Here is a 26,550-nt window from a genome sequence, read left to right on the forward strand (position 1 = left end):
GAAGATACTAGACCCAGTGTTAGCTGCAATATTTAAACTCGAGAAGAAAGTAGATCAAAATGCACAAAAGGTTCAAACCTCTCAAGGTTATGAATGATCAAATCTCTGTTTTTTCAGCGAGTATTGAACATGTTATCGGAAGAATATCTCAGTTGGAAAATACTGTTCATGCTCAAAATGGTGAAGTTTACTGCTGTTGCCTTGGAGATGGAAAAATACAAAAGAAGGGTGATTGATTTCAATAACAGGTCAAAAAAATAACTTTTTAAAATTTTATAACTGATACTCTGGATTTTTTTTTTCCCCAACCATGATTATGAACTTATTTCCAGAAAAAAAACTGAGCAAATTTCCATGTTTGGAGAGAGCCCATCGAGCTCTGAAACCAAAGCCGCCTTCTACTGCAAAACCTCATTTGGCTATCATTCATTTTCATCAGTTTGAAACAAAAGAACCCGTTATTTGTCAAGCGCGCAAGCAAGGTAGGATTACTGCAACAGCAAGGACTTCCCAGTGGCCAACCACTTAAATTCCATACCACACTGCCACATTGATACGCCTGCCCATTGACAGCCAAATTGAAACTATCCGCAAATTAGAGGAACAATACCTTATATTCTGTCTCGCAGTCTCTAACCGGGGGCATCAATATCAAACCTCCATTTTCTGGTAAACTCGTCCCTCAGTCTTTCTCCTTTACTACCTCTCCCTTCCCTTTATCCTATCAGAGAGCTACTCTCTCCCCTTCTCCTTTCAGAGAGCGACCCTTCTTAACTCTCTGTCACTTCTCAGTTACTTTCTCTGCTGTCCTCCCACCTCTTACCCTTTAGCCTGTGACCCTCCCCCCTTTCCTCCCTCCTTATTCAGGCACCTACCCGCTTTTCCACATTCCTGCTTTACGGCTCAGGCTGGAACTATTGATTTATTTTCTTCCTATCGATGCTGCGTGACTTGCTGAGTTTCTCACGAGACCAGAACTTATTACCAGCAGCAAGTTGTTGAAACCATTATCAACCACTGATGTAAATTTTTCAGACTTGTTTTAAAGTTCAGTCCTAATTCAAAATGTCAAGTTCCAGTTTGCCAGCAGGATAGAGTGAGAAAATGTAATGCAACCACTTGGGTCAGGTGGGTCAAGGCAGCCCTCAGGAAATGGCTGGATAACAAACTTTGACAACCAGCCACGTTATACCCGTGAGCTTTCCTTCGAACCCAAGTTGTCACAGACATTTATTTCTGAATGACATGACCATTCAGAATCATACATTCAAAAAGCAATTGAAATCTTTAAACATTTGAAAATTAAACATTTTTAAATGATTAAATAGCCAAAAAAAAATATACAAGAGGAAGGGAAACTAAAGAATGTAAAATGCCTATTTATACAAAAAACAATTCAGATGATCATGTTTATGGAGCACTACATCGAAGTACTCGAGATGGCAGAGGCCGACAGCATCGAATCCACGCTGCTGAAGATCCAACTGCGCTGGGTAGGTCACGTCTCCAGAATGGAGAACCATCGCCTTCCCAAGATCGTGTTATATGGCGAGCTCTCCACTGGCCACTGTGACAGAGGTGCATCAAAGAAGAGGTACAAGGACTGCCTAAAGAAATCTCTTGGTGCCTGCCACATTGACCACCGCCAGTGGGCTGATATCGCCTCAAACCTTGCATCTTGGCGCCTCACAGTTCGCCGAGCAGCAACCTCCTTTGAAGACCGCAGAGCCCACCTCACTGACAAAAGACAAAGGAGGAAAAACCCAACACCCAACCCCAACCAACCAATTTTCCCCTGCAACCGTGTCTGCCTGTCCCGCATCAGACTTGTCAGCCACAAACGAGCCTGCAGCTGACGTGGACATTACCCCTCCATAAATCTTCGTCCGCGAAGCCATGCCAAAGAAGACATCACAGTACAGGCCTGCCACCTCATGATATCATGGTGATGGACTCCTTCCCTGCCTCACACCCATAACCCTCTAGTTTTCTTACATCATGTGACAGGAATCTGTGGTGTGGTCAACAGTGAACGTGCTTGACCGAGGCTTCAATGGGAAAGTGGGCCAAGGGATGGTGGGTGGAATTTAACTCAGGCCAGTGCGAAGTGATACATTTTGAGAAGTTAAACAAGGGGAGGCCATATATGGTGAATGGCAGGGTCCCCGAGCAATCTTGTAGAATGGAGAGACCTGGTTCAAGTACATCGTTCCCTGAAGGTAACAACACAGTCAGAGAAGGTGGTAATGCATTCGTCAGACAGACAGAGCATCAAGAATTGAAATATCAAAATTATAAAAGATAGTCAATGAATATTCTTTCATCTCTCTCATGGCCCATCCCTTCACAAGCAAAGATGAACACGGTGCCTCGTAGCTCTGCTGTCCTCACAGAACTTATGTTCTGTTTTCCATGGAGCTTTAGCCACCAGGTGCTGAGGCAAGGACTTGGAGGCAAGTGCTTGCCCAGGACAAATGCCTCCCTCTGGGTCCCACGCCACTGGGCCTGGTGGAGTGCGAGGTACGACAGCCAGAGTGACGTGGGATTACCCCGCAGTGGTCTGTTCCAAGACTGTGCTCGCTGGCCGTTGTCCTTACAGATCCTTCGCCCACCGAGTTTGCGGCTGCAGACCGCCAGGTTAACTATTTCCAGCGCCCTGTCACAGCTGCCAGCCCCTGCTGCCAGACTGACATGTGCTATTTGCCCATAGCTGGGCAATGAATATTATATATTTTAATAATATTATATATTTCAAAATAGGTGTTATTTTTTTCTTTCTTTTGGGGGATAAGGGGTTGGGGACAAAAATAAAAAATTGTATCATTTTGTATGATTTATTATAATTTATTATTCATTTATATTTTGTACAAATCAGTGATGAAAATGCACCTGGAATATTGTGGGCAGTTCTAATTGCCATACTCTAAGGATATTATTAAGCTGAATAGGACACAGAAAAGAATCAGAACTGAACAACTTGAGATCTGCGAAGAAATTGGATAGGCTGGGACTGTCTTCTCCACATTGCAGAAGACTGAGGAGTGAATTATAAAACAGGTACAAAATCATGATGGTCACACAAGATAGATTGTCATTCTTTTATTCCCAGCATAGGGGAGTCTAAAATTAGAGAGCACAGGTGTAAGGCAAATGGGGAAAGATTTAAATGAGTTTTGAGTGTCATTTTTTCCAGAAATAGAATGGTCAGAACATAGAATGTAGAAACACAACAGCTCAGTACAGGCCCTTTGGCCCACAATCTAGTGCCGATCAATGTAAATTTATGCAACAATCTAATCCTTCCCAACCTCACACCCTTAACCAGTGATTGGCTGCTACTAACTGGACACGCCGCCCAAGACCGATCCTACCCATAGCCCCTTGCAGGCTACCCCTTTCCTTTTGCTCTAATCAGTCAAGAAGGTGTATGGTTATTCGATAGTGTTCTGGTCTTTAGCTATTAAAAGCCCAATAATTTTACTACTCAGCATTTTGTGAATTATTGATGGTACATTACCTATCTATAGGCTTCTTCAGGTGCATTCTCTGCCAAGAATGCGCCTGCAGAAGCGGATTCAGACCTGTGGAATGGTTATTCAGGTGGCAGCGCTGAAAGCCCAGCGCTGGCCATCTGAAAGGGACAGCTGCACAGGAGGCACCTCAGAGTGCACTCCAGCTCCTGTCTCTTCAGGCTGTCAGGGTTGGGATGGCTGGCTTCCAGAGCTGGGACTGCTGGTGCGGGCTGTCAGCACGGGAACGTCCAGCGCGAGATCCCCACACTGATCCCACTGCCCTGCTCTCTCCCCACAGCCCTAACAGTCCCTATACTGTGGGGCCATCGGCATGGGCAGTCAGCACTGTCAATATGCGGGCAGCGGGAAAATCATCCCCCTTGTGTTCACCAGTTTCCCTTCTCTGGGGTTCTGTATCACTCTGAACTGCCACTTTGTACTGGCCCATGTTTTCATTACTCTGTGTTTGTTTCTAGCTCTGCTGGGCCTGGTTTCTTCTCCTCCGGTGGGTTTCTGCATCGTCCAGTGTCTGCTGTGGGGTTTTACAGTTTGTGTTGGATTCCTGCTTGGGTTATTTGGGGGGTTAGGGTAAGGTTGGGTCTGATTTAGGGTGTCCTTGTTATCCCTCTTGTGTGTGCTGGCTTGGGGAGTCTGCAATGCTGATCCCGCTGCTCCACTCTCTCCCCAGAGCCCTATATCAGTCCCCACCAGCAATGCTGACAGCCCACACCGGCCGTCCCACAGTGTGGGGACTTGTATAGGGCTGTGGGGAAAGAGCGGGGCAATGGGATCAGTGTGGGGACGTCCCCACGCTGATAGCTCGCACTGGTTGCCCCACAGTGTGGGGACTGATAGGGTTGTGGGGAGAGAGCAGGGCAGCAGGATCAGTGTGGGAACAGCCTGCGCCAGCTGCCCCTGCCCTGTCGTCCCGCGCTAGGGGGCAGAGGCAGCTAGGAGGGGGCTGTCAGGCACTTGCCAGATGATTGTCATCCCCTTAGCAGCCGCTTTCAGCCGGCTGCATTCATGTGCCGGGGAGACCTCAGTGTTCCGGCAATTATCCCTCCCAGAGGAGGGTTACAAAGTTCGCCTCGCATGCGCCTCCTGCACTTTCAAGTGGCCTCCCGACAGCCGCATATGGGCATAATATGCGGTTTTACTTCGAGGGATTTTGGCCACCTGAAAGTGCCTTAAGAGGCTTTTAACTCTTCCTATTGTACCAGCTTCCACTAATACCCCCAGAAATGCATTCCAGAACTGACCATGCTCTGTGTAAAAACATCTCTGGCACTTCCCCTAAACTCGCCCCCCTCCCCCCACCCCATCTTCAACAGATGTCCTCTAGTATTTCCTATGGTCACCCCAGGAAATGGGAGCTGGCATCCACACTATCTGTGCCTCATATGCATCTCTATTAAGTCACTGCTCATCCTTCATCACTCCAAAGAGAAAAATCTTAGCTCTGTCAACCTTGCCTCACAACTCATGTTCTCCAGTCCAGACAACATTCCTATCACTGACACCTCTGTGGAGACGTTCGCTTGCGCTTTTATGGATCGTTGGATTCCATCTTTCCATATTCCGGTCACTATTACAATAGATCAAGGGTCTTAGTTCAAATCAATACTGTTCTGAGCTCTCTCTGATCTTCTGTGCAATTTCCGATGGGAACACTCAATGAGGTTTACCATCTGCAGACCAACGGCCTCATTGAGTGTTCCCATCGGAAATTGAAGGCAGCATTAAAAGCAGGTGGTGATGCATCTACGTGGAGCAAACATTTGCCTGTGGTCCTCCTTGGAGTGTGTACTGCTGTTAAGGCAGATCTTTGATGTTCAGCAGTAGAGCTAATTTATGGCACTTCATTAATCTTGCCAGGCAGGTTTGTGAATCCAAGTCCAAGATTGGGCCAAACTGTCAGCCCTCCAGTCTGTTACGTAGCAGGAAAGATCCGATCAGTCGCCTCCTTGCATGGCTCGAAGGCTAAGGCAGGGGTTGTCATGGTCGCGTATTTACCTTTGTCGGGAGGAGAGTGAGAGTGTCACCTGTGTGGCAGTGAGCTAAATGAGAAGGTCAGAAGAGTTTGGATGGGTGGTATTTGGGGAGTTGAAGAATGCATTGTTGTACCTAATGAATAAGAAAAGGAAGTGCTGAAAGAAACGAATAAGTGTATTCTTTAATTGTTTGTAAGCTGTGGTAAATCTGGGCCATTACATTCCAAAGTGCATTACTTTACACTCATCTAGATAGAACTCTAACTGCCACTTCTCTGCCCACTCTGTACCCCGTCTAGACTTTAGGAACCTATAACAACCTTTCACACTATCCACATCTCTAATCTTTGTGTCATCTGCAAACTTACTGACATACAGCATGGTTACAGGCGATTTCGGCCTACGTGTCTGTGCCATCATAACCTGGACTCCTGTTACGTTCTCATGGACCAAAATTGCCTGTTACCGTGCTACATGTCTAAATTAAAAATTAAAAGGTTGGCCACTCCTGATCTTAATCAAAAAGAACAGGGGTCCCAGAACACATCATGGTGGAACAAGTTCCCAGACAAAGCAGTAGAAGCTGGTACATTTGCAATGTTAAAAGACATTTGGGCAGGGACAGGAATAGGAAAAGGTTCAGAGGGATATGGGTCAAATTCAGGCAAATGAGATTAGCTCAGGAAGACAACTTGGTCATCATGGACAAATTGGGTTAAAGCTTAATTGCTGTACACCTTGAACTCAAATACGATAAACACTGAACTTCCACTTATCATAATTTTTTTTTGTTTGACATCTACTCAATGTCAGAGGACATCTCTGAAACCACCCACTTAAATTCTCCAAGAGGCGTTATTGGTTGAAGGATTGATTGGAAGAGTGAAGCTTTTATTTGCAGGCAACATATTCATGATCCCACTGGTCTAATTCCAGCTTAAGGATTTCTTTATTGTTTCATTGTCTGGATCACTGGTTCAACCAAAATCTTCAATAACCACACAAAAATAATGCAGACCAAAATGAAAAGATCTGTTATATTTGTCTCATTTTCTAATGTCTACATACCTGCCCAAAAGTTTCAATAGAGGTGTTACCACCAATGCACCACACAGACCACCTGCGGCAAAGATGGAGACGATTGTTGACCAGAGAAGAGTTAAAAATTTAGCTTCTATTGTTGTTCCAAAGCGCCTTGCCCATGATTCATTGCAAAAGCTTTTAATATACTGAAAAAAAAACCAAAAATTACTAATGGTATCAAAAACAAATCACTAAGCAAATTAAATCTAATCAATAATTTTCCACTATATTCATTTTTGTATACCCCGTGAAAGAATAGTGTTGTAATTTAGTACTTCAACCATACCAGATAATGATCAATTGTCGAATTTCACACTTTGGCAAAATTACCAAGAGCAATTCAATTCTTTCTTTGGCTTGGCTTCGCGGACGAAGATTTATGGAGGGGGTAAAAAGTCCACGTCAGCTGCAGGCTCGTTTGTGGCTGACCAGTCCGATGCGGGACAGGCAGACACGATTGCAGCGGTTGCAAGGGAAAATTGGTTGGTTGGGGTTGGGTGTTGGGTTTTTCCTCCTTTGCCTTTTGTCAGTGAGGTGGGCTCTGCGGTCTTCTTCAAAGGAGGCTGCTGCCCGCCAAACTGTGAGGCGCCAAGATGCACGGTTTGAGGCGTTATCAGCCCACTGGCGGTGGTCAATGTGGCAGGCACCAAGAGATTTCTTTAGGCAGTCCTTGTACCTTTTCTTTGGTGCACCTCTGTCACGGTGGCCAGTGGAGAGCTCGCCATATAATACGATCTTGGGAAGGCGATGGTCCTCCATTCTGGAGACGTGACCCATCCAGCGCAGCTGGATCTTCAGCAGCGTGGACTCGATGCTGTCGACCTCTGCCATCTCGAGTACCTCGACGTTAGGGGTGTGAGCGCTCCAATGGATGTTGAGGATGGAGCGGAGACAACGCTGGTGGAAGCGTTCTAGGAGCCGTAGGTGGTGCCGGTAGAGGACCCATGATTCGGAGCCAAACAGGAGTGTGGGTATGACAACGGCTCTGTATACGCTTATCTTTGTGAGGTTTTTCAGTTGGTTGTTTTTCCAGACTCTTTTGTGTAGTCTTCCAAAGGCGCTATTTGCCTTGGCGAGTCTGTTGTCTATCTCATTGTCGATCCTTGCATCTGATGAAATGGTGCAGCCGAGATAGGTAAACTGGTTGACCGTTTTGAGTTTTGTGTGCCCGATGGAGATGTGGGGGGGCTGGTAGTCATGGTGGGGAGCTGGCTGATGGAGGACCTCAGTTTTCTTCAGGCTGACTTCCAGGCCAAACATTTTGGCAGTTTCCGCAAAGCAGGACGTCAAGCGCTGAAGAGCTGGCTCTGAATGGGCAACTAAAGCGGCATCATCTGCAAATTAGACCCCCAAAAACACGCAAAGTATGTTTTATAAACTATTTTAAATGTAAATCTGATACAAGGCATAATGGAACATTTAACAACACACTACCCAGCCCCTAAAAAATGTTTTCAATGATTCCCTCAGAATAATTAGTTCAAAATTCAGTTGCCTCAAAATTCATAAATACCAGTAGCTGCAAATGAATTGCAATGGTGTTCAAAGGTCATTCAAGAGCTGGAATAAGGTTGATAAAGAGATTGGAGGAGGAGGTTTCATGTTGAGCAGAGCATTTTTATTTCAAATTAGACATTCCATTTTTCTATGGGAAATCAATTTTTAAAGACTTGGCAAAATTATGGTATTAAGAAAATTAAGGATTGTTTTGAAGCACGGAAATGTTTTACTTTCAGTTGAACAAAGAATTTAAGGAATTGGAAACTACTCGATCTTATTATTATCCAAATGAGATTTCTACGTGAAAGTTTTGGTCAAGATTTAGTATTACCAATAGGAAAGGAGGTAGAGTTATTGTACTGGAGATATAAAGAAATGTATTTCAAATATGTATAAATCATTACAAAAGAAAGCTCAGAAGAAAGGGGTTCATAAATTAAGACAGATGGGAAGTAGATTTAAAAATGCAGATAGATGAATATAAATGGACTAAGATATGGAGAACAAGTATGAAAAGTACAATAAATGTAACAAAAAGGCTACTTCAGAAGAATTTTATTCATCAGTTATTCTTTGGCTTGGCTTTGCGGACGAAGATTTACGGAGGGGGTAAAAGTCCACGTCAGCTGCAGGCTCGTTTGTGGCTGACAAGTCCAATGCGGGACAGGCAGACACGGTTGCAGCGGCTGCAGGGGAAAATTGGTTGGTTGGGGTTGGGTGTTGGGTTTTTCCTCCTTTGCCTCCACAAAAGTTACATAAAATTAACCATACTTTTCAGATTTATGTTTTAGATGTGGACAAGAAGTCGGTACATTTCTGCATTCAATTTGGCAGTGTTCCACAGTTAAACCTATTTGGTTTGAAATAAGTCATTTATTAGAACAAATAACAGAGTAAAATTCTCACAGGATCCAATGCTATTTTCACTGAGAGATATTAGAGGGGTTAAACCCAAATTAAAAATGAATATGCATCAAGTGAAATTTGTTCAAATTGCTTTGGCAGTAGCTAGAAAGTATATTGCTATAACTTGGAAATCAGATATTGATCTTGGAATGAACAGGTGGCGTGTGGAATTTTGGTGTTGTCTTCAACTTGAGAAAAAGAAAACATAATTTAAGAGAGGTATTTTCAAAAATATGCTGTCCATATTTAGAAAGTGTTGCTTTTAATATTGAAATGCATATCCATCTCTCCCCCTCTCGCTCTCCAAGATACCAAAAAGTGAAGTACTCCTGTTGTGGTTCTCTTGTCCCATTCTTTTTCTTATTTCTTGCATTTGTAGGGTGTCTTATTTTATTATGTATAAATATATACACACACCATGTGTTAGTATTGAATATGAAATATTGTAAATTATTTGTTTTTGTTGTTTTAAATCTTAAAATAAATATTTATAAATAAAATATCATCCAAGAGCATTTTAATTGATATATATTGGGATCAACTTCGATGCAAATGAAATCTATACAGCAATTTTTTTTAAATTCTGCTTTTATATTTCAACCTTTTTAGTCAAGTCAAGGTGTCCCAGAGGCATTTTAAAGTTTTAGTTAACATTTTTGATCTTTATTTCAAAATATTGCAGCTGTTGAAAATCTAAAAATAAAATGTTAAAAAGCTGGAAATAGTCAGCTGGTCAGGAGGTATTTGCACTCTGCAAATGATGACCTTTCACATCAAAAGTTCAATTAAGAAAACATTTAACTGAAATTCTAACTTTTCTCCTTAGTTGGCTGACTACTGAATATTCCTAACATTCTCTTTTCATTTGGTTTTGTCATTTCTGGTTTGCTATCTACCAGAATTCTTGAATCTGCTTTTACTTCTAACTCTAATTCACTTTAGCTGGAACCCAAATTGATAGTGGAATCCCTGCCATAAAAGGCATGCTGAAGTATTCCAGGCACTAATTTTAGATCAGCATTGTCTGCCATCCTTTCACTTCTGAATGAACAATCTAGGCTTTTAATGGTACTATCAAAGAAGCTGAGAACATTTCAATATTCTTCCAATGACTGCGGCTCACAGTGAAAGACTCTTGTGTGAACAGTGTTCCATTTCAAAGGTGAGCAAGCCCAGCATTTGTTGTCTACCCCTTTGATGGGCCAAATAGCCTAATTCTGCTCTTGCATCTTATGGTTATGGTCCAAAGGAAGTAATTGGTTTCAAGAACAATCTGATGAGCTCATACCAATCCACCAGCTCAGTTTGTATGGTGAACTGACTTGAATTGCTTTATTTTCACTTTCAGATTTGGTGTTCTGCATCTAAAATCATTCATCATCAAAATCTGAATCAGTGGACAAATAATCTGATATAATTTGCTCTTTAAAATCTGGCTCTATTGTTGGTTTAAACTCTCCAAAATCTGAATTAAAATTGACTCAAATGCACTAAATCAGTCATTCACCTGTTGGTGATTCCAGGACAAGGGGGCACAGTTTTAGAGTTTAAAAAGTACCAATTTACAACCTAGACGAGGAGAAATTTCTTTAGCCAGAGGGTAGTGGATTTGTGAAATTCGTTGCCACAGGCAGCTGTAGAGGCAGGATCTTTGGGGGAATTTAAAGGGGAAATTGATAGGGATCTAATTAGTCAAGGTATATTGAGATTATGGGGACAAGGCCGGAACTTGGAACTAGATACAAGAACAGTTTAGCTCAGGGAGGTTTCATGGAGCAGAATCAATGAGGCAAGTGGCCTGCTTCTGTTCCTTTTTCTTGTGATCTTGTGATAGGCCCCGTGAGCCACAGCACGGACTGAAAACAAAATATTTCTGTTTTTCTGCAGTCACTTTGAGAGAAGACCAGAATAAACCATGACTGCTTCACAGGGAAGGGGGCCCATAATCATGGACCAGAGTCCAAGGGAGGCCATAGCCAAAATAAAGGGTGGAAAGGATGCACTAAATAATTAAATTGTGCTCCCCAAAATTCATTCTTTGAATTATCAAAGAAATATTGCAATGTCAACAAAATGTCCTTTTTAGTTTGTGTTACGAGCCCAGGAGGCACCAAAACCCAGCAGCAATAGATATTCACCAAGACAAATGGTTAACTGACCTAACTTAACCCCCCTCTAATTCTAAGCTCACGTGTATGCAATGTGTGTGTAAGTTCAGAAAAGTTCTTTGATTCACAGTCCAATCTCACTTCTTATTCCTCCAAGTTCACTGGTGCAGGCAATTCTTATACTGTGCAAAGAATTTAACATTTATGAAGTTCACCAGGCTTTAGTGCTTGAAAGGTAAATGGTAACCACTCAGGAAGGTTCTTGTCTGTTTTCAGAGAGATTTGTTGTTCACTTGACACCCACAACTGATTCCTTTTAATCAGTCATTTCAGTGTCTTGCTGAAGAAACTAGCCCCCTCAGGGTTCTCCAGATGATAACCTCTTTCTTTCAGGTCACCACAGAGTTCCTTTTTGTTTCCCTTATTTCAAGTGAAACATTAGGCAGCCAGTCCTCTCCTCTTACATGAACCACAAGGGCTTTAACCAGACTGAACTAAGCACTCACAACCAGTCTTCCAAATGGGTTTTTTCCTCAAGTTTTCCAGCTTGTCCTGTTCCAGTGTCAGCTGCTGCTGTTGACTGTAAAACTGCAGAACTGATCTCTCTCCCTCTTTCACAGAGAAAAAGCTTGCTTTTCTTTCTCTGCTTGCAAAAACCACATGACCCTCTTAGAACAGCAGGTTCCACTCCAGATAGCCTGTGGCTCTGATGAGTGCTTTCATCTCTTGCCTTTTTGTAAACAACAATCTATTAGTGAAGTCTCTTGGGCATACTCCAAAGCTTCTGCAAAGGCTCTTAGCGCCAGCCTGTCTCATATGAGAAGAGCTCCAGTAGTTTAAATAAGATCTGTTTTAAAGCAGGGTGAAAACTAATCCAAAAGAGTTCTACAAATATGTTAATGGTAAGAGGAAAGCTAGAGACAAAATTGGTCCCTTAGAAAATCAGAGTGGAAAACTGTGTGTGGAACCTAGAGAAATGGGGGAGATATTGAACAGTTTCTTTTCTTCGGTATTCACTAAGGAGAAGAATATTGGGAGATGTGGGATAAAAAAAGCAAATTGGGTAAATATGGGGAATATAGAGATTACAAAAGGTGTAGTTTTAAGGCTTTTGAAGAATATAAAGGTGGATAAGTCTCCGGGACCAGACGGGATCTTCCCCAGGACATTGAGAGAAGTGAAGGAGGAAATAGCAGAGGCTCTGGCGGTAATTTTTCAAATGTCATTAGATATGGGGATAGTGCTGGAGGATTGGCGCATTGCGCATGTGGTTCCGTTATTTAAAAAGGGTTCAAGGAGGAAGCCTGGCAACTATCAGCCTGTAAGTTTGACGTCTGTGGTAGGTAAATTAATGGAGAAAATTCTTAGAGATAGTACATCTGGATAGACAGGGTCTGATCAGGAGCACTCAACATGGATTTGTGGGAGGAAGGTCATGTTTGACCAATCTGATTGAATTTTTTGAAGAGGTGACTAGGAATGTGGATGAGGGTAGCGCAGTGGATGTTGTCTATATGGACTTCAGTAAGGCCTTCGATAAGGTACCACATGGAAGGTTAGTTAGGAAGGTGCAGTCTTTAGGTATAAATTTTAAGATAGTCAAATGGATTGAACATTGGCTGAAAGGGAGAGGCCAGAGAGTGGTAGTGGATAATTGTCTGTCAGGTTGGAGGCCGGTGACCAGTGGTGTGCCTCAAGGATCTGTATTGGGCCCATTGTTGTTCGTTATATACATTAATGATCTAGATGATGGGGTGGTGAATTGGATTAGTAAATATGCAGACGATACTAAGATAGGTGGAATAGTGGATAATGAAGAAGGTTTTCAAGGATTGCAGAGGGATTTGGGCTGCTTAGAAAAGTGGGCTGAAAAATGGCAGATGGAATTTAATGCTGATAAGTGTGAGGTGCTTCATTTTGGTAAGAAGAATCAGAATAGGACATATGTGGTAAATGGGAGAGCATTGAGGAACACAGAAGAGCAGAAAGATTTAGGAGTGACGGTACATCGTTCCCTGAAGGTAGAAACTCACGTGAATAGGGTGGTGAAGAAGGCTTTTAGTATGCTGGCCTTTATCAATCATTGCATGGAATATAGGAGTTGGGAGGTGATGTTGAGATTGTATAAGACGTTGGTGCGGCCTAATTTGGAGTTCTGTGTGTAGTTCTGGTCACCTAATTATAGGAAGGATATAAACAGAGTGGAGAGAGTGCAGAGAAGGTTTACCAGAATGTTGCCTGGGTTTAAGCATCTGGAGTATGGGGAGAGATTGGACAGATTGGGTCTTTATTCTTTGGAGCGTAGAAGGTTGAGAGGGGATTTGATAGAAGTATTTAAGATTATGAAAGGGATAGACAGAATGGATGTGGATAGACTATTTCCGTTAAGAGGAGGAAAGTTTAAAACAAGAGGACATGAGTTAAGAATTAAGGGGCAGAGGTTTAGAGGTAACATGAGGGGGAACTTCTTTACTCAGAGAATGGTAGCTGTGTGGAATGATCTTCCGGGAGAAATAGTGGCGACGGAGTCAATTGTATTATTTAAGAAAAGGTTGGACAGGTATATGGATGAGAAGAAGATGGAGGGTTATGGGCATTGTGCAGGGAGGTGGGATTAGAAAGGGGTGTTTGGTTCGGTGCGGACTAGAAGGGCCTAATGGCCTGTTTCCGTGCTGTAATTGTTATGTTATGTATGTTATGTATGTGACCTACACTAAAAAACCTGCCCCAATTTATCTCCAAAAAACATATCTATAAATCTGTCACACTTGGTAATAACAAGACATTCACAAACTGACCAAAATCCTCCCTCACACATCACCTTAGAATAATTGTAATCATTTTCAATTTAGGTTTCAGATTTATTGTCAGAGTACATTCATGACATCACACACAACCCCGAGATTCCTTTTTCCTGCAGACTAGGTAGAATCACCACTAATTAGTACTGCAAAGAAAAACTGTATACAGTGTAAACATGTAAATAAGTAAACAACTGATGGTGCAATACAGAGAGGAGAAAAAAAAGTCCAAAAGAGTCCTGATAGAGTTTGTCATTGAGAAGTCTAATTGTGGAGGGGTAGTACAGGTATACGATCCTTTATCCAGAACCCTTGAGGGACAGTGCTCACCGAATTTTGGATTTTTCCAGATTTTGGAAAGCCCACCCGAATTGTGCTGCCGTATCCACCTCCACCCCCTTCCAGTCCCTCGGCAGTCTCCCCCGACCGCTGGTCCCTCGGCCGCCAGGCCACCGGTCCCCACTTGCCGGATTTTGGAGCTTTCTGGATTTTAGATGTCTGGATAAAGGATTGTGTATCTGTAGCTGTTCCTGAACCTGGTGGTGTGAGCTTTGTGGCACTTGTACCTCTTTCCTGTGTAACTGCTGACATGGTCTTTGCCCTCAGACAGCTCCAAGAAAAGTGCAAAGAACAAAACAAAGGACTCTACATCAGCTTTGTTGACCTCACCAAAGCCTTCGACACCGTGAGTAGGAAAGGACTTTGGCAAATACTAGAGCGCCTCGGATGCCCCTCAAAGTTCCTCAACGTGGTTATCCAACTGCACGAAAACCAACAAGGTCAGGTCAGATACAGCAATGAGCTCTCTGAACCCTTCTCCATTAACAATGGTGTGAAGCAAGGCTGTGTTCTCACACCAACCCTCTTTTCAAACTTCTTCAGTATGATGCTGAAACAAGCCATGAAAGACCTCAACAATGAAGACACTGTTAACATCCGGTACCGCACGGATGGCAGTCTCTTCAATCTGAGACACCTGCAAGCTCACACCAAGACACAAGAGAAACTTGTCCGTGAACTACTCTTTGCAGACGATGCCGCTTTAGTTGCCCATTCAGAGCCAGCTCTTCAGCGCTTGACATCCTGTTTTGTGGAAAATGCCAAAATGTTTGGCCTGGAAGTCAGCCTGAAGAAAACTGAGGTCCTCCATCAGCCAGCTCCCCACCATGACTACCAGTCCCCCCACATCTCCATCAGGCACACAAAACTCAAAACGGTCAACCAGTTTACCTATCTCGGCTGCACCATTTCATCCAATGCAAGGATCGACAACGAGATAGACAACAGACTCGCCAAGGCAAATAGCGCCTTTGGAAGACTACACAAAAGAGACTGGAAAAACAACCAACTGAAAAACCTCACAAAGATTAGCCTATACAGAGCCGTTGTCATACCCACACTCCTGTTTGGTTCCGAATCATGGGTCCTTTACCGGCATCGCCTACGGCTCCTAGAACGCTTCCACCAGCGTTGTCTCTGCTCCATCCTCAGCATTCATTGGAGCGACTTCATCTCCAACATCGAAGTACTCAAGATGGCAGAGGCCAACAGCATCGAATCCACACTGCTGAAGATCAAACTGCGCTGGGTAGGTCACGTCTCCAGAATGGAGGACCATCGCCTTCCCAAGATCGTGTTATATGGCGAGCTCTCCACTGGCCACCGAGACAGAAGTGCACCAAAGAAGAGGTAGAAGGACTGCCAAAAGAAAGCTCTTGGTGCCTGCCACATTGACCACCGCCAGTGGGCTGATATCGCCTCAAACCGTGCATCTTGGCGCCTCACAGTTCGGCGGGCAGCAACCTCCTTTGAAGAAGACCGCAGAGCCCACCTCACTGACAAAAGACAAAGGAGGAAAAACCCAACCACAACCAACCAATTTTCCCTTGCAACCGCTGCAACCGTGTCTGCCTGTCCCGCATCGGACTTGTCAGCCACAAACGAGCCTGCAGCTGACGTGGACATTACCCCTCCATAAATCTTCGTCCGCGAAGCCAAGCCAAAGAGAGAGAGAGGAAGGAATTGTTAGAGTAGCTTGCACACAAACACATTTTAAAACACACAATATTTGTAGGACTTTTGCAGAATGCTTTTGGAGGAGGAAACAAAGTATCAACATACAGCTTGCCTGGGAGAGCATGTGATCTTTGCAGGCAGAGGAGAAGAGTTTTGGTCTCGGAGAGGGAGGGTGTGAAACAGAGAGGAGAGAGACAGAAAGCTGTTCCAGAGGAACAAGCTGGCAAACTTTAGAAGACTTCCTGGTCGAAGGAGAAGACTGGTGGTGTGAAAGATGACCTGAAAGAAAGAGGATCATCTGGAGAACCCTAAAGGGGGAAAGTTTCGTTAGCAAGATTGATTAAATAGGAATCAGTTGTGGATGTCCTGGAAAAGGAATCTCTCTCTCTGAAAACCAGCGAGAACTCTCCTGAGTGGTAACTATTTGCCTGGTAAGCACCAAAGACTGGTGAACTTCGTTAATGCTAACTTCTGTGCACAGTACAAGAATTGCCTGCAACCAGTGAGATTGGACTGTGATTCAAATAACTTTTCTCATCTTAAATATACATTACAGACACCTACACTTAGTATTAGAGGGGGATTAAGTAGTTAGGTAGGTTAAGTAATAAGTTAAAGTTTAATTCTGTTTTCTTGTTCAAATATAATTAAAAGCAACTTTTGTTTAAGTAACCCTGTGTTGTGGTATATACCTATTGCTGCTGGTTTTGGGAGTCCTCTGGACTCCGTAACATTTTATGGGGACTCGTACAAGTGAGAACAGAGCGTGTGGTCAGTGATGTGGATCCTTTGAACGCCCTCTAGTGGCAGCGTTCCCTGTAGATGTTCTCAGTGCTTCTTGATGGTAAGAAGGGTTTTTCCTGTGATGTCCTGAGCTGTGTCCACTACCTTTTGCAGGGCTTTATGCTTGTGGGGGCATTGGTGTCCCCATATCAGACCATTGTGCAGCCAGTCAACCTGCAATCCACCACACACCTGTAGAAATTTGCCAAGATTTCCAATGGCACACCAAACCTACACAAACTCCTGAGGAAGTAGAGGTGCTGCCATGCTTTCTTCACAATGTCATTAGTGTGTTGGCTCCAGGAAAGATCCTCCGAGATAAAAATTAAGAAAGAAAAGGGAATTTTGTAAGAACTTAAATTTGCTCACCCTCTCTCCCTCTGATCCCCCAGTCATCACATCCAGTTTTACCTTCCTGAACTCAACAATCAGCTCCTTGGTTTTGGTGACATTAAGAGCGAGGTTCTTGTTGGTTCACCATTCAGCCAAGTTTTCAATCTCCCTCCTTTATGCTGACTCATCCCCTTCCTTTATACAAACCACCACTGTGGTATTGTCGGCAAATTTGTAGGTGATGTTATTGTTGTACTGAGCCACACAGTTGTAAATGTAAAGTGAGTAGAGCAGGGGGCTAACAATACACCCCTATAGTGCTCCAGAACTGATGGAAATTTTTTTACCAATCCTCACTGATTTTGGTCTGTCCGAAAGGAAATCAAGGATCAAATTACACATTGGGGTGTTGAGTCCGAGGACTTGGAGTCTGCTGATCAGTTTTGTACGTCTGTTTTAAGTTGAGGCATCAGGAAGTATAAAATTTAGTTTAGGTAAAAATGTAGCCACTCACATACCACCTCAAGTAATCCCTTACTAATCACAGGGCATCTATGATTAATTAAAAAAAGTTTATTTGTGACAAAATGCCAACTTGGGAAGAGTAAAATAGAGATGGTACTAGAAATGGTGACGACGTTCTTCGGCAGGGTCTTGTTAAAGGGGGCCTGAGACTTGGCAGGAGGTATCAGTGGGAAATCATTTCAATTCTGTGCTCCACACCCCCACTGACATGTCTATCCATGTCCTCATGCACTACCAAACCAAGGCCACCCATACATTGGGGGAAAAACACCTAATATACTGTCTGGGCACTCCAACCACATGGTATTAACTTTGATTTCTCTGGTTTCTGCTAGCCCCTCTCCCCAGTCTTTCTTTCTTCCCCATCTCCCTGTCTCTTTCCCTCCAGTTCTCCATCCCCCTTCCCTCTCCCTCCCGGATTGCTGGTGTGCCCGCCCTCCCTCCCGGATTGCTGGTGTGCCCGCCCTCCCTCCCGGATTGCTGGTGTGCCCGCCCTCCCTCCCGGATTGCTGGTGTGCCCGCCCTCCCTCCCGGATTGCTGGTGTGCCCGCCCTCCCTCCCGGATTGCTGGTGTGCCCGCCCTCCCTCCCGGATTGCTGGTGTGCCCGCCCTCCCTCCCGGATTGCTGGTGTGCCCGCCCTCCCTCCCGGATTGCTGGTGTGCCCGCCCTCCCTCCCGGATTGCTGGTGTGCCCGCCCTCCCTCCCGGATTGCTGGTGTGCCCGCCCTCCCTTATCCACCTCTTGCCTCCCCTCCTCCCTCCATTTTATTCAGGTGCCAGCCCACATTTTGCTCAGACCTTGATGAAGAACTCAAGATAATGCATCTTTATCTTTGCTACATAAAGTACACTCTTTGTCCAGCATTGTTTTTATGATGAGGGAGAAGCCTTCTTCTGTGTGCAGATGAACAGGCAATCTCCAACACTCATACAGACATCTCTGGAGCACAATTCCAGAGTATGCCATATTGCCATAAAACAAATAATCATTTAGCACCTGGTAAGGGCAGCATATTAGCACTGTCATGGAGTTCATTTAACTGGCTGATTAAGGTGACGAAGAAATGGACTTCAATCCTGTTGGTGCATGCTTTCACATGCTTGAGTATTAGTGTTGAGGGTGTGATGGGCTCTTGGATATGTCCTCTGTCTTTCCTCTGCAGCAAAAGTTGCAGATCATAGAAAATAGTTGCAGGATTGGGCCGTTTGGCCCATCGAGCCTGCTCCATCCATTTGTGATTCAGGCTCCCAAGTCCCTCAGCACAAAGCAAGCACAACCTTTCGCCATTTAAATAATAACTTGATCTTCTATATTTCCTTCCAAAAAGGACCTAGCATTTATCAACATTGTGCTCTATCTGCCGGTCCCTTGCCCTGCTTATCAGTCTCTGCATCCTCTGTGGATTTTGCTTTTCCACTAAACTTAGTGACATCAGCAAACTTAGACACACTGCAACCGGGTCCACTCTTCTATGTAATCAATGTACAACATGAATAGTTGCAGGAAAGCACTCACCCCCTGCAGCAATACATGCACCATTAATCACCAACATAGAAACCCCATTTATCCAAACTACATTCTGCCCATTAACCAATCTACCTATGCATCCTTGTTTTATGGATTAGATTTTTTTTAAATAGATGCAGCACCTCCTGGAAATCCAGACACACAACATCCACCTGCTCCCCTCGATCCACTGTATTTGTCACATCTTCTTCGAATTCCAGTAAATTGGTCAACAGGACCTGCCTTTCCAGGATCAAGGCTGTGCCTGTCTGATGGAACCATTTCTATTCCTATTATTTCCTTAATGATAGCATTGAGCATTTTGCCAACTGCAGACATCACCCTAAACAGCCTACAGTAATCTACCTTTCACCTACATCCCTTTTTAAAAAAATAAACAGTGGGTGTGGCATTCACTGTCTTCCAACCTGCCAGGATCACCCAGCAAGTTTTGGTCAATTATCACAAATATTCAACTTAGGTTATTTCTTTCAGTACCTGGAATAGATTCCATCTGGACCTGGGGATTAGTCTAGCTTGAGACTCACCAGTTTGTTCACCTTGAAGACTGACACATAACATCCACATTATCCAATATTAATTCCATCCTCTCATCTTCTCAGGGACTTATGTTTACCTTGGCCACCATTTTCTTCTATATAATTATAAAAAAGGGGGTGTGAGGTGGGGGGGGGGGGGGGAGTGTGTGACTGACTGATCAGTATTGGCAAGCTGATATAGTGTTGATGAAACCATCCTGTTGCTGGATCAATGAGAACAGTAGAGATAAAATCAAGAAGGGGGATATGCAAAAATCATGAATTACAGGTCAGGCATGGAAAATACTCAACACATCAAGCAAAGCCAGTCCAGAGATTACAGGTGGATAACGTCTATCCAGTCTAAAACAACAACTCAGCAACATTGAGCTGCCCATCCTGTCCCTCTTCCTGCCATGCATCTGTAATGGCCACAATATTATAATTGCAGGCTTAAAGTTCACCTGCCTTACCCATAATACATCTTGTATTAAAATAATCTCAACTCAGCCCCTCAGTCTCACTATGACTGATCCTTTTCATCCCTCAACTCCCCCACCCTGCTGCCATTCTAGTTTAAACCTTCCCTGTAATACTAGCAAATCTCCCCACAAAGACATTGGTTCCCCTGCAGTTCAGGTGTAACTGGTCCATCAGCTCTTTTTCTGGTACAAACAAAATCAGGCAAGGCACCTGAATACAAGTTGGAGGGGGGAGGGGAGGGAGGAGAGAGTGTAGGTTAACAGGTGAGAGGTCACAGGCAGCTACAGGTGGGAGGGTAAAAGAGAAAAAGATGAGGTGGAGGAAAGGAGACAGAGGGATAAAGAACAAGAGAGAAATTGGAGATAGATGCTAATATCATATGATTGGAGAGAACCCAAACAAAATACAAGGCATTGTTCCTCCAATTTGTGGATCGCTTCAGTTTGCCAGTACATGAGGCCATGGATGGTGTGGTGTGGCATTGGTGTGTGGCCACTGGGAATTTCTTGCCAACAAAATGATCTCCCAGTCTGCATCTAGACTCCCGATGTGGAGATGTAGTAAATGTCCCCTGTAAGTTAACCAAATGAAGTGATGCTTCACTCAGAAGGACTGTTTACATCTTTTAAAGTGAATCCTAAAGGTTGGTGAACTAGGGCTCATGAATAAAAGGAGAGGACTACAGACCACTTGACTTGGGGAACTGAATGCCATAAATATTCATTTTATGAAGGAAAATGGAGATATATAAAAAGGTACAATGAGTGGATCCTTCACTTACCACAGCTGGTGCATTTACTACTGACAAATTATAACCGTATATAAATGATGAACCAAAAGCTCCAACCAGTGAGGCAGTCAGAAGATGGCACGTCAAACCCTGGAAATACAACAGACCTTATTTGAACAAAGTTTACCAAATTTTGTTATCAGACTTTCATTGCTTGACCCATGTAGGTCAACCAGTTCAGAATGATCTGGGTCTGGCTAGGAGCAACCCTTTAAGACCTGCCAGTCGGCATGGCTATGCTCTCAGCCAATCACAGCCATCCTATACTACAATATACACACATATACATCGGTGATAGAATTCGTACTAACATACTCCCGACACAAAAGGTTTTCATTCCTTCCTCACTTTACCAACAATTTCAAACCCTTACTTACCTGGTACCGTTCTTTTCCTTCAAGGGAAAACAATTTGCAACCACATACCAGCTTTCTTAAAATAATCCCAAAATGAACCAAAAGATCTTCCCTGTTTATTTTCTATCTTATTTTGTTACTTCACGTCACCCTTCTGAAAAGGTATTTTGGGCACAAATTTCACATTGTGATTATTGCCTGCAAATGCAACAGAATTTTGACCTATTTTGAAAGTTTCACTTGGCTTGAATTTAGGCTCTGGATTTAAATAATAATCATTTCTAATTTCTGCAAAATCTGACCAAGTTTGTATTTCTATCATCTCTCTTTGTCTTTGGGCTGCCTCACCTCTACGTTTTTCTGAGTCTAGTTCAAACTGCCTCTGCCTTTCAGCTTCCTCAAGCTCTGATTTCTTTGTGTTGAACTCCATCTCCTTCACATGTAGTTCAATCTCCATCTTTTTCAACTGGTGTGTGTGTGTATACGTGCGTGTGAGTGCGTGTATAAAGTTTTCTGAGATGGTGGAAGACATCAGTAAGTAAAGTATTCAGTTAGTTGAATCTTACATCTCCAAGTTATTTAAGAAGCCTCCCAAGCAACTCCAGAGACACAACATGGTGGCAGTGGTAGATAGGAATAGGAATAAAGTCAGTGATTGTAAGTCACTGAAATAAGAAGGGGAAGAATAGAAAAAACGTTACTGAAAAATGGCTGGAGCAACAGCACTTCACCCAGTGATGGACGGGGAGGTTGAAGACATTGTTGAATCGTTTAAAAGGTTTCAGTAGAAGTGCAATTTATCATTCAAAATCTATTTTAAAAATAAAACAGTAGAGGAGAAGGTCAGTTATAAACTTCTCTGGACAGGGGAGCGAGGCTTTGACTTATTTAATAGCTGGGAGCTTATAGAGGTGGAGAAAAATGATTCAGAGCAGATATTTGCAAAGTTTGCTTCTCACCTTGAACCCAGGTCTAATCATAAAATTAAACGCTATGAATTTCAATGCAGGAGACTGATGAAACTGTTAATAAGGTCCTCACTAGACTAAAAATTGTTGCTGCAAAATGCAGATTTAAGGATATAGAGGAAAGATTAGTTGAACCAATATGGGGAAGTGCCCATCCCAAAGTGCAAAAATCTCTTATAGGGAAGGATATCTTGAAGCCGGCTGAAGCTATAGACACAGCCAGAGCCTTCGAAGCCATGATGATGCAAATGAAATCCCGATCTATGCAGACCCACCCACAGCAAAGAGGAGGAAGGGCTGATGCTATAAAGAACACAATCAGAAAAGTGCACACCCCCAAGACCTCCAGGAAGTGTGCCATACAACACCCCTTTGATGACTGAAACAAATGCCCCGCATACGGTTCTGAATGTAGAGCCTATGGTAAAGCGAATCACTGGGTGAAGATATACGAGTCTGGTATGAAGAAAATAGTAATACCAGTGAAGAAAAAAGTCAAGATGATCTTCCACATAAAAGGAAACAACAATGAGGACTCTGACACCCAGATACTGGACATGGAATCCATACACCTTCACGAGATGTTGGGTGAGATAAAAGGAAGCGAGTTGCTCACAAGGATCCAAATACAGAGGGCAATCCCGAACAAGCCGATGATATTTAACCTAAAGGTGAAGCTGGATACTGGATCACAAAGCAACGTCCTTCCACTCAGACTCTACCACCAAATGTTCCAAGAGAACATAATAAAAGGGTATCCAAAAGACGGTACATTGGAAACTGCAAATGTCACCTATGGTGGACCCATGATCAAGCAGCTAGGGAGAGTTGAGATCAGTGGCTGCCATAAGGGAAAGAATATCCTCTGTTCATTCTACATGGTAAATGCAGACAGAACAGCAATTCTAGGTCTGGATAGCTGCCAGGAGTTGCAACTGATCTCTGTCAATTATGAGATCCAGACAAAGAAGATATCCAAAAGGATCAACAGACACACACAACAAAAAGAGGAAATGATTTCCACAGAAGTACCTTTCAGGCCATGGCACACAGTTGGGAACAGACTTGTTCACTGAGAATCAAGAGTGTTATTTAATAGTAGCCTGTTCCTACTCTAAGTTTCTATTCATCAAAAGGGTGAAAGACCTGAGAGGATCAACTATCACCTCAGAAATGAGAGTGTTCCTTGCTGAACAAGGAATACCCAAGCAAATAATATGTGACAATGGAACACAGTTCACGCCACAAGAATTCAGAAAGCTGGGTGGAGAGTATGGGTTTGTTATAGCTACATCATCCCCATACTACACCAAAGACCATGGGTTAGTTGAAAGACAAGTACAAACTGTGAAACACACACACTAGTTAAGTGTCGTGAAACAAAAGATGGATAGCTCACTCTTCTATCATTACGAGCAACACCTTGAAGGGCTGACATGAAGTCCACAGCAGAACTTCTAAATACATGGCAGGAGATATAAAACAATTCTGCCAAGCAAAATACACCATTCAGAAGATCAAGAGGAAACCAGAAGAAGACTGGCTGACATGCAGGAAGGATGCCAGCATTATAACAAACATGCACAAACATTACCAGAACTCTTCAGAGGGCAGCATGTGCATATTCAAGAGCCGATGTTGAAAATATGGACCCCAGCAAAGGTCATCAGAGAAGTTGAGACACCAAGATCATACATTGTCAAGACAGACTCTGGCAATCAGCTGAGAAGGAACAGAATTCACATCTGACCGACTAGGAGGGTGGGGATTTGCTACGGCATGGACTAGTAGGGCCGAACTGGCCTGTTCTGTGCTGTAAGTGGTTATATGGTTATATGTGCAAACTGTAACACTGACGCCAAGACCTAAATCACAAGAAATAGGAGAGATAGGCCATCTGGCTTGTCCACCCTCATCCACCATTTAATAAGATCATATTCATGGACAAAGCTCCACCTTCCGGTCCTTTCCTCAATTCCCATCCTGTGCAAAAATCTACTTGTGTCTTAAAGATATTTAATGAATCAGCCTCTACCACTTCCCCTGGCCTCTGTCCTAATTCTGCTCCCCTGAATCTTGTTCCCTATTGCTGGTCTCAATTACCAGTGGAGTAACTTTTCTGCCCCATCTTGTCTGTGACAGAGTATATAGATAAGTTTTTGGGAGATAAATTGGGGAAAGGTTTGTTAGAGTAGGTCACATACAAACACTTTAAAACAGATCTTATTTAAAATACTGGAGTTCTGCTAATGCGAGACATATCAGCTTCTCAGCTTTTGCAAGAGCTTTGGACAGTACTCAAGAGACTTCACTAATGGATTGTTGTTTACAAAAAGGCAACAGATGAAAGATCTTGTCAGAGTCGCTTTTGTCAGGAGCTGTTCTAGGAGGGTCATGTGGTCCATATGAGGGTCATTCTCCAATTCAAGGTTGCTACGACTACGGATTCATATAAAACAGCAGATGGGGCTATCATGTCAGTTGAAGTTGTTTTAATTCGGTCATTGAGGTTTAGTGTAAATCAGCAGGTTTAACTTATTGTATTTAAGTAGGTGTGATTGGTTATTGGAAAAGAAAGAGAAAAGTGTAATTTGACAACTTAGGTCTGACTGAATTAGGGAAGTACTAGTTATGCTGTTAGATAGGAAAGAGCTGAAATTTGGTTTAAATAGGTAGGTGTGTTTGATGTAATCGGGCAGACCAAGGTTGATGTAATTAAGCAGGATCCGGTAAGTTAATTAGGAAAAGCTGTTGGTATAATTAGATGGGTAGGGACTAGCTTAATGAGGCAGATCATGCATAATGTAATTACAAAAAAAAACTTGTGGTCTGACACCCTCAGAACTTTGACAGTGCCAGATTGACAGATTTTCCCGACTATTGTATTTCACACCCATTAAAATACCTTCTGATGATCCATCCCACAGGATGATGATGCTTCCTTTCAGTCAGTTTGTGAGGTTTGATAGGAGAATACCTCACTCCTCAGAAAGGAGTAGTGTGTGCGTTAATGGATTTTAGGTGAGCAGGAGTTGCACAGAACCAGACCCACCCTCTCGACATCCCCTCCCGGATCCAGCGGCATGGTGAGGTCCAAGATGTGAGAGATGGGAAAATTGACCTAAAATTATGAACATGGAAGAAACTAAAGTTCATCAGTAAAATGGCTGAAACCAGTTCAAACAGGATAAGTTTGGGGCTTAGGATGCAGGAAAGCAGAGTCAGCACGATTAACATAAGAATCTTCTATCCTTTGTGACAAGACCATAGGACTAAGATAAGGAATGGTAAGGTACAATAGAATGTAGGAAGTTGAGGTAGTCTGGATCAGATAAGGGTCTCCTAGCCCTGGACAGAAGTACCAAGTCATACATTTCTAATTAGCTAACCATACACAGATTTATACATATGAAATTAGCCAACCCTAGATAGAATGAGTCAACTCTGCATATCAAGAGACTGTAGCCCAGAGAATCAGGAAGGTGTGAATAAGGACAATGACATGATGGGACACCCACAGGATACCCCCTGGTCCTCCAAGTGTACTGAAACTGCACGTAGGCAGGATTGCCTAATGCCAAACCTCTCCAGCAGGAGGCAGAAGAATGTAAGGGGGAGGGTACCTCTACACTGAAATGAACTGTATAAAAGTTGGGTGAGCCCCAGTATATATGTGTATTCCCAGGGTAAGGGGAAGCACCCAACTTTGCATTGTTGTAGTAATAAATGTTCTTTGTTCTCAATTTTTGTCTCGAGCAATTTCTTTAAAGGTACTTTAATTTCTAACAAATGGGGACTCGTCCGGGATCACACTCCCTCCACTGACAGAGTACCCCGACGACGAGAGTAGGTGCACCCCGGCTGATTCAGCTGGACTCACGGGCGACGGGTGGCTGGTCAGTGGAAGAAGCGAGTGATATCCGAGAAGAGGCATTGAGAACAAACGGCGGAAGGACGCGCGCTAGAGCAGTACTGCCAGAACTCGGTAAGAGTATTTTACTTGTTCCTAAGTATGGGAATAGCGGGCAGTAGAGATGAGAGTCCTGACACAGGACGTGACCACCAGATAGCTACGTACAGCCCGCTTGGGATGATGTTATCTGAGTGGGGCACAGGAAAGACCCGCGGTAAAGACAAACTGACGACGGTCAGGTATTGTTGTAATGAATGGGTGGGATACCCGGTTAAAGGGAGCTCCGTGTACTGGCCAAAATTCGGATCCGAGGATGAATGGATGTGTGAAGTTTGAACTTATGGCTCTATCAAAACCAGCCAGACAATGTTGAGAGCAGGGAATATGCAGCCTGCTGGCTCAAGGGATCCATTGAACAGCTGGTTTTGAATGAGAA

The 26,550-nt window shown here is 43.5% G+C and overlaps 1 protein-coding gene across 3 annotated transcripts in view; it reads right to left on the reverse strand.

Moving 5' to 3' along the window:
* slc2a9l2 (solute carrier family 2 member 9, like 2) overlaps positions 1 to 26,550 on the reverse strand; it is a 316,787-nt gene that overhangs the window by 241,929 nt on the left and 48,308 nt on the right. For all 3 annotated transcript variants that reach the window (XM_069926647.1, XM_069926646.1, XM_069926648.1), the window contains exons 3-4: positions 20,869 to 20,967; positions 6,572 to 6,732 (exon numbers count right to left, since the gene is read on the reverse strand). In XM_069926647.1, coding sequence (XP_069782748.1) covers positions 6,572 to 6,732; positions 20,869 to 20,967 — 260 coding nt within the window. The remainder of the gene's footprint in view (positions 1 to 6,571; positions 6,733 to 20,868; positions 20,968 to 26,550) is intronic.

Source organism: Narcine bancroftii, chromosome 3, assembly GCF_036971445.1.
Source record: "Narcine bancroftii isolate sNarBan1 chromosome 3, sNarBan1.hap1, whole genome shotgun sequence".
NCBI lineage: Eukaryota > Metazoa > Chordata > Chondrichthyes > Torpediniformes > Narcinidae > Narcine > Narcine bancroftii.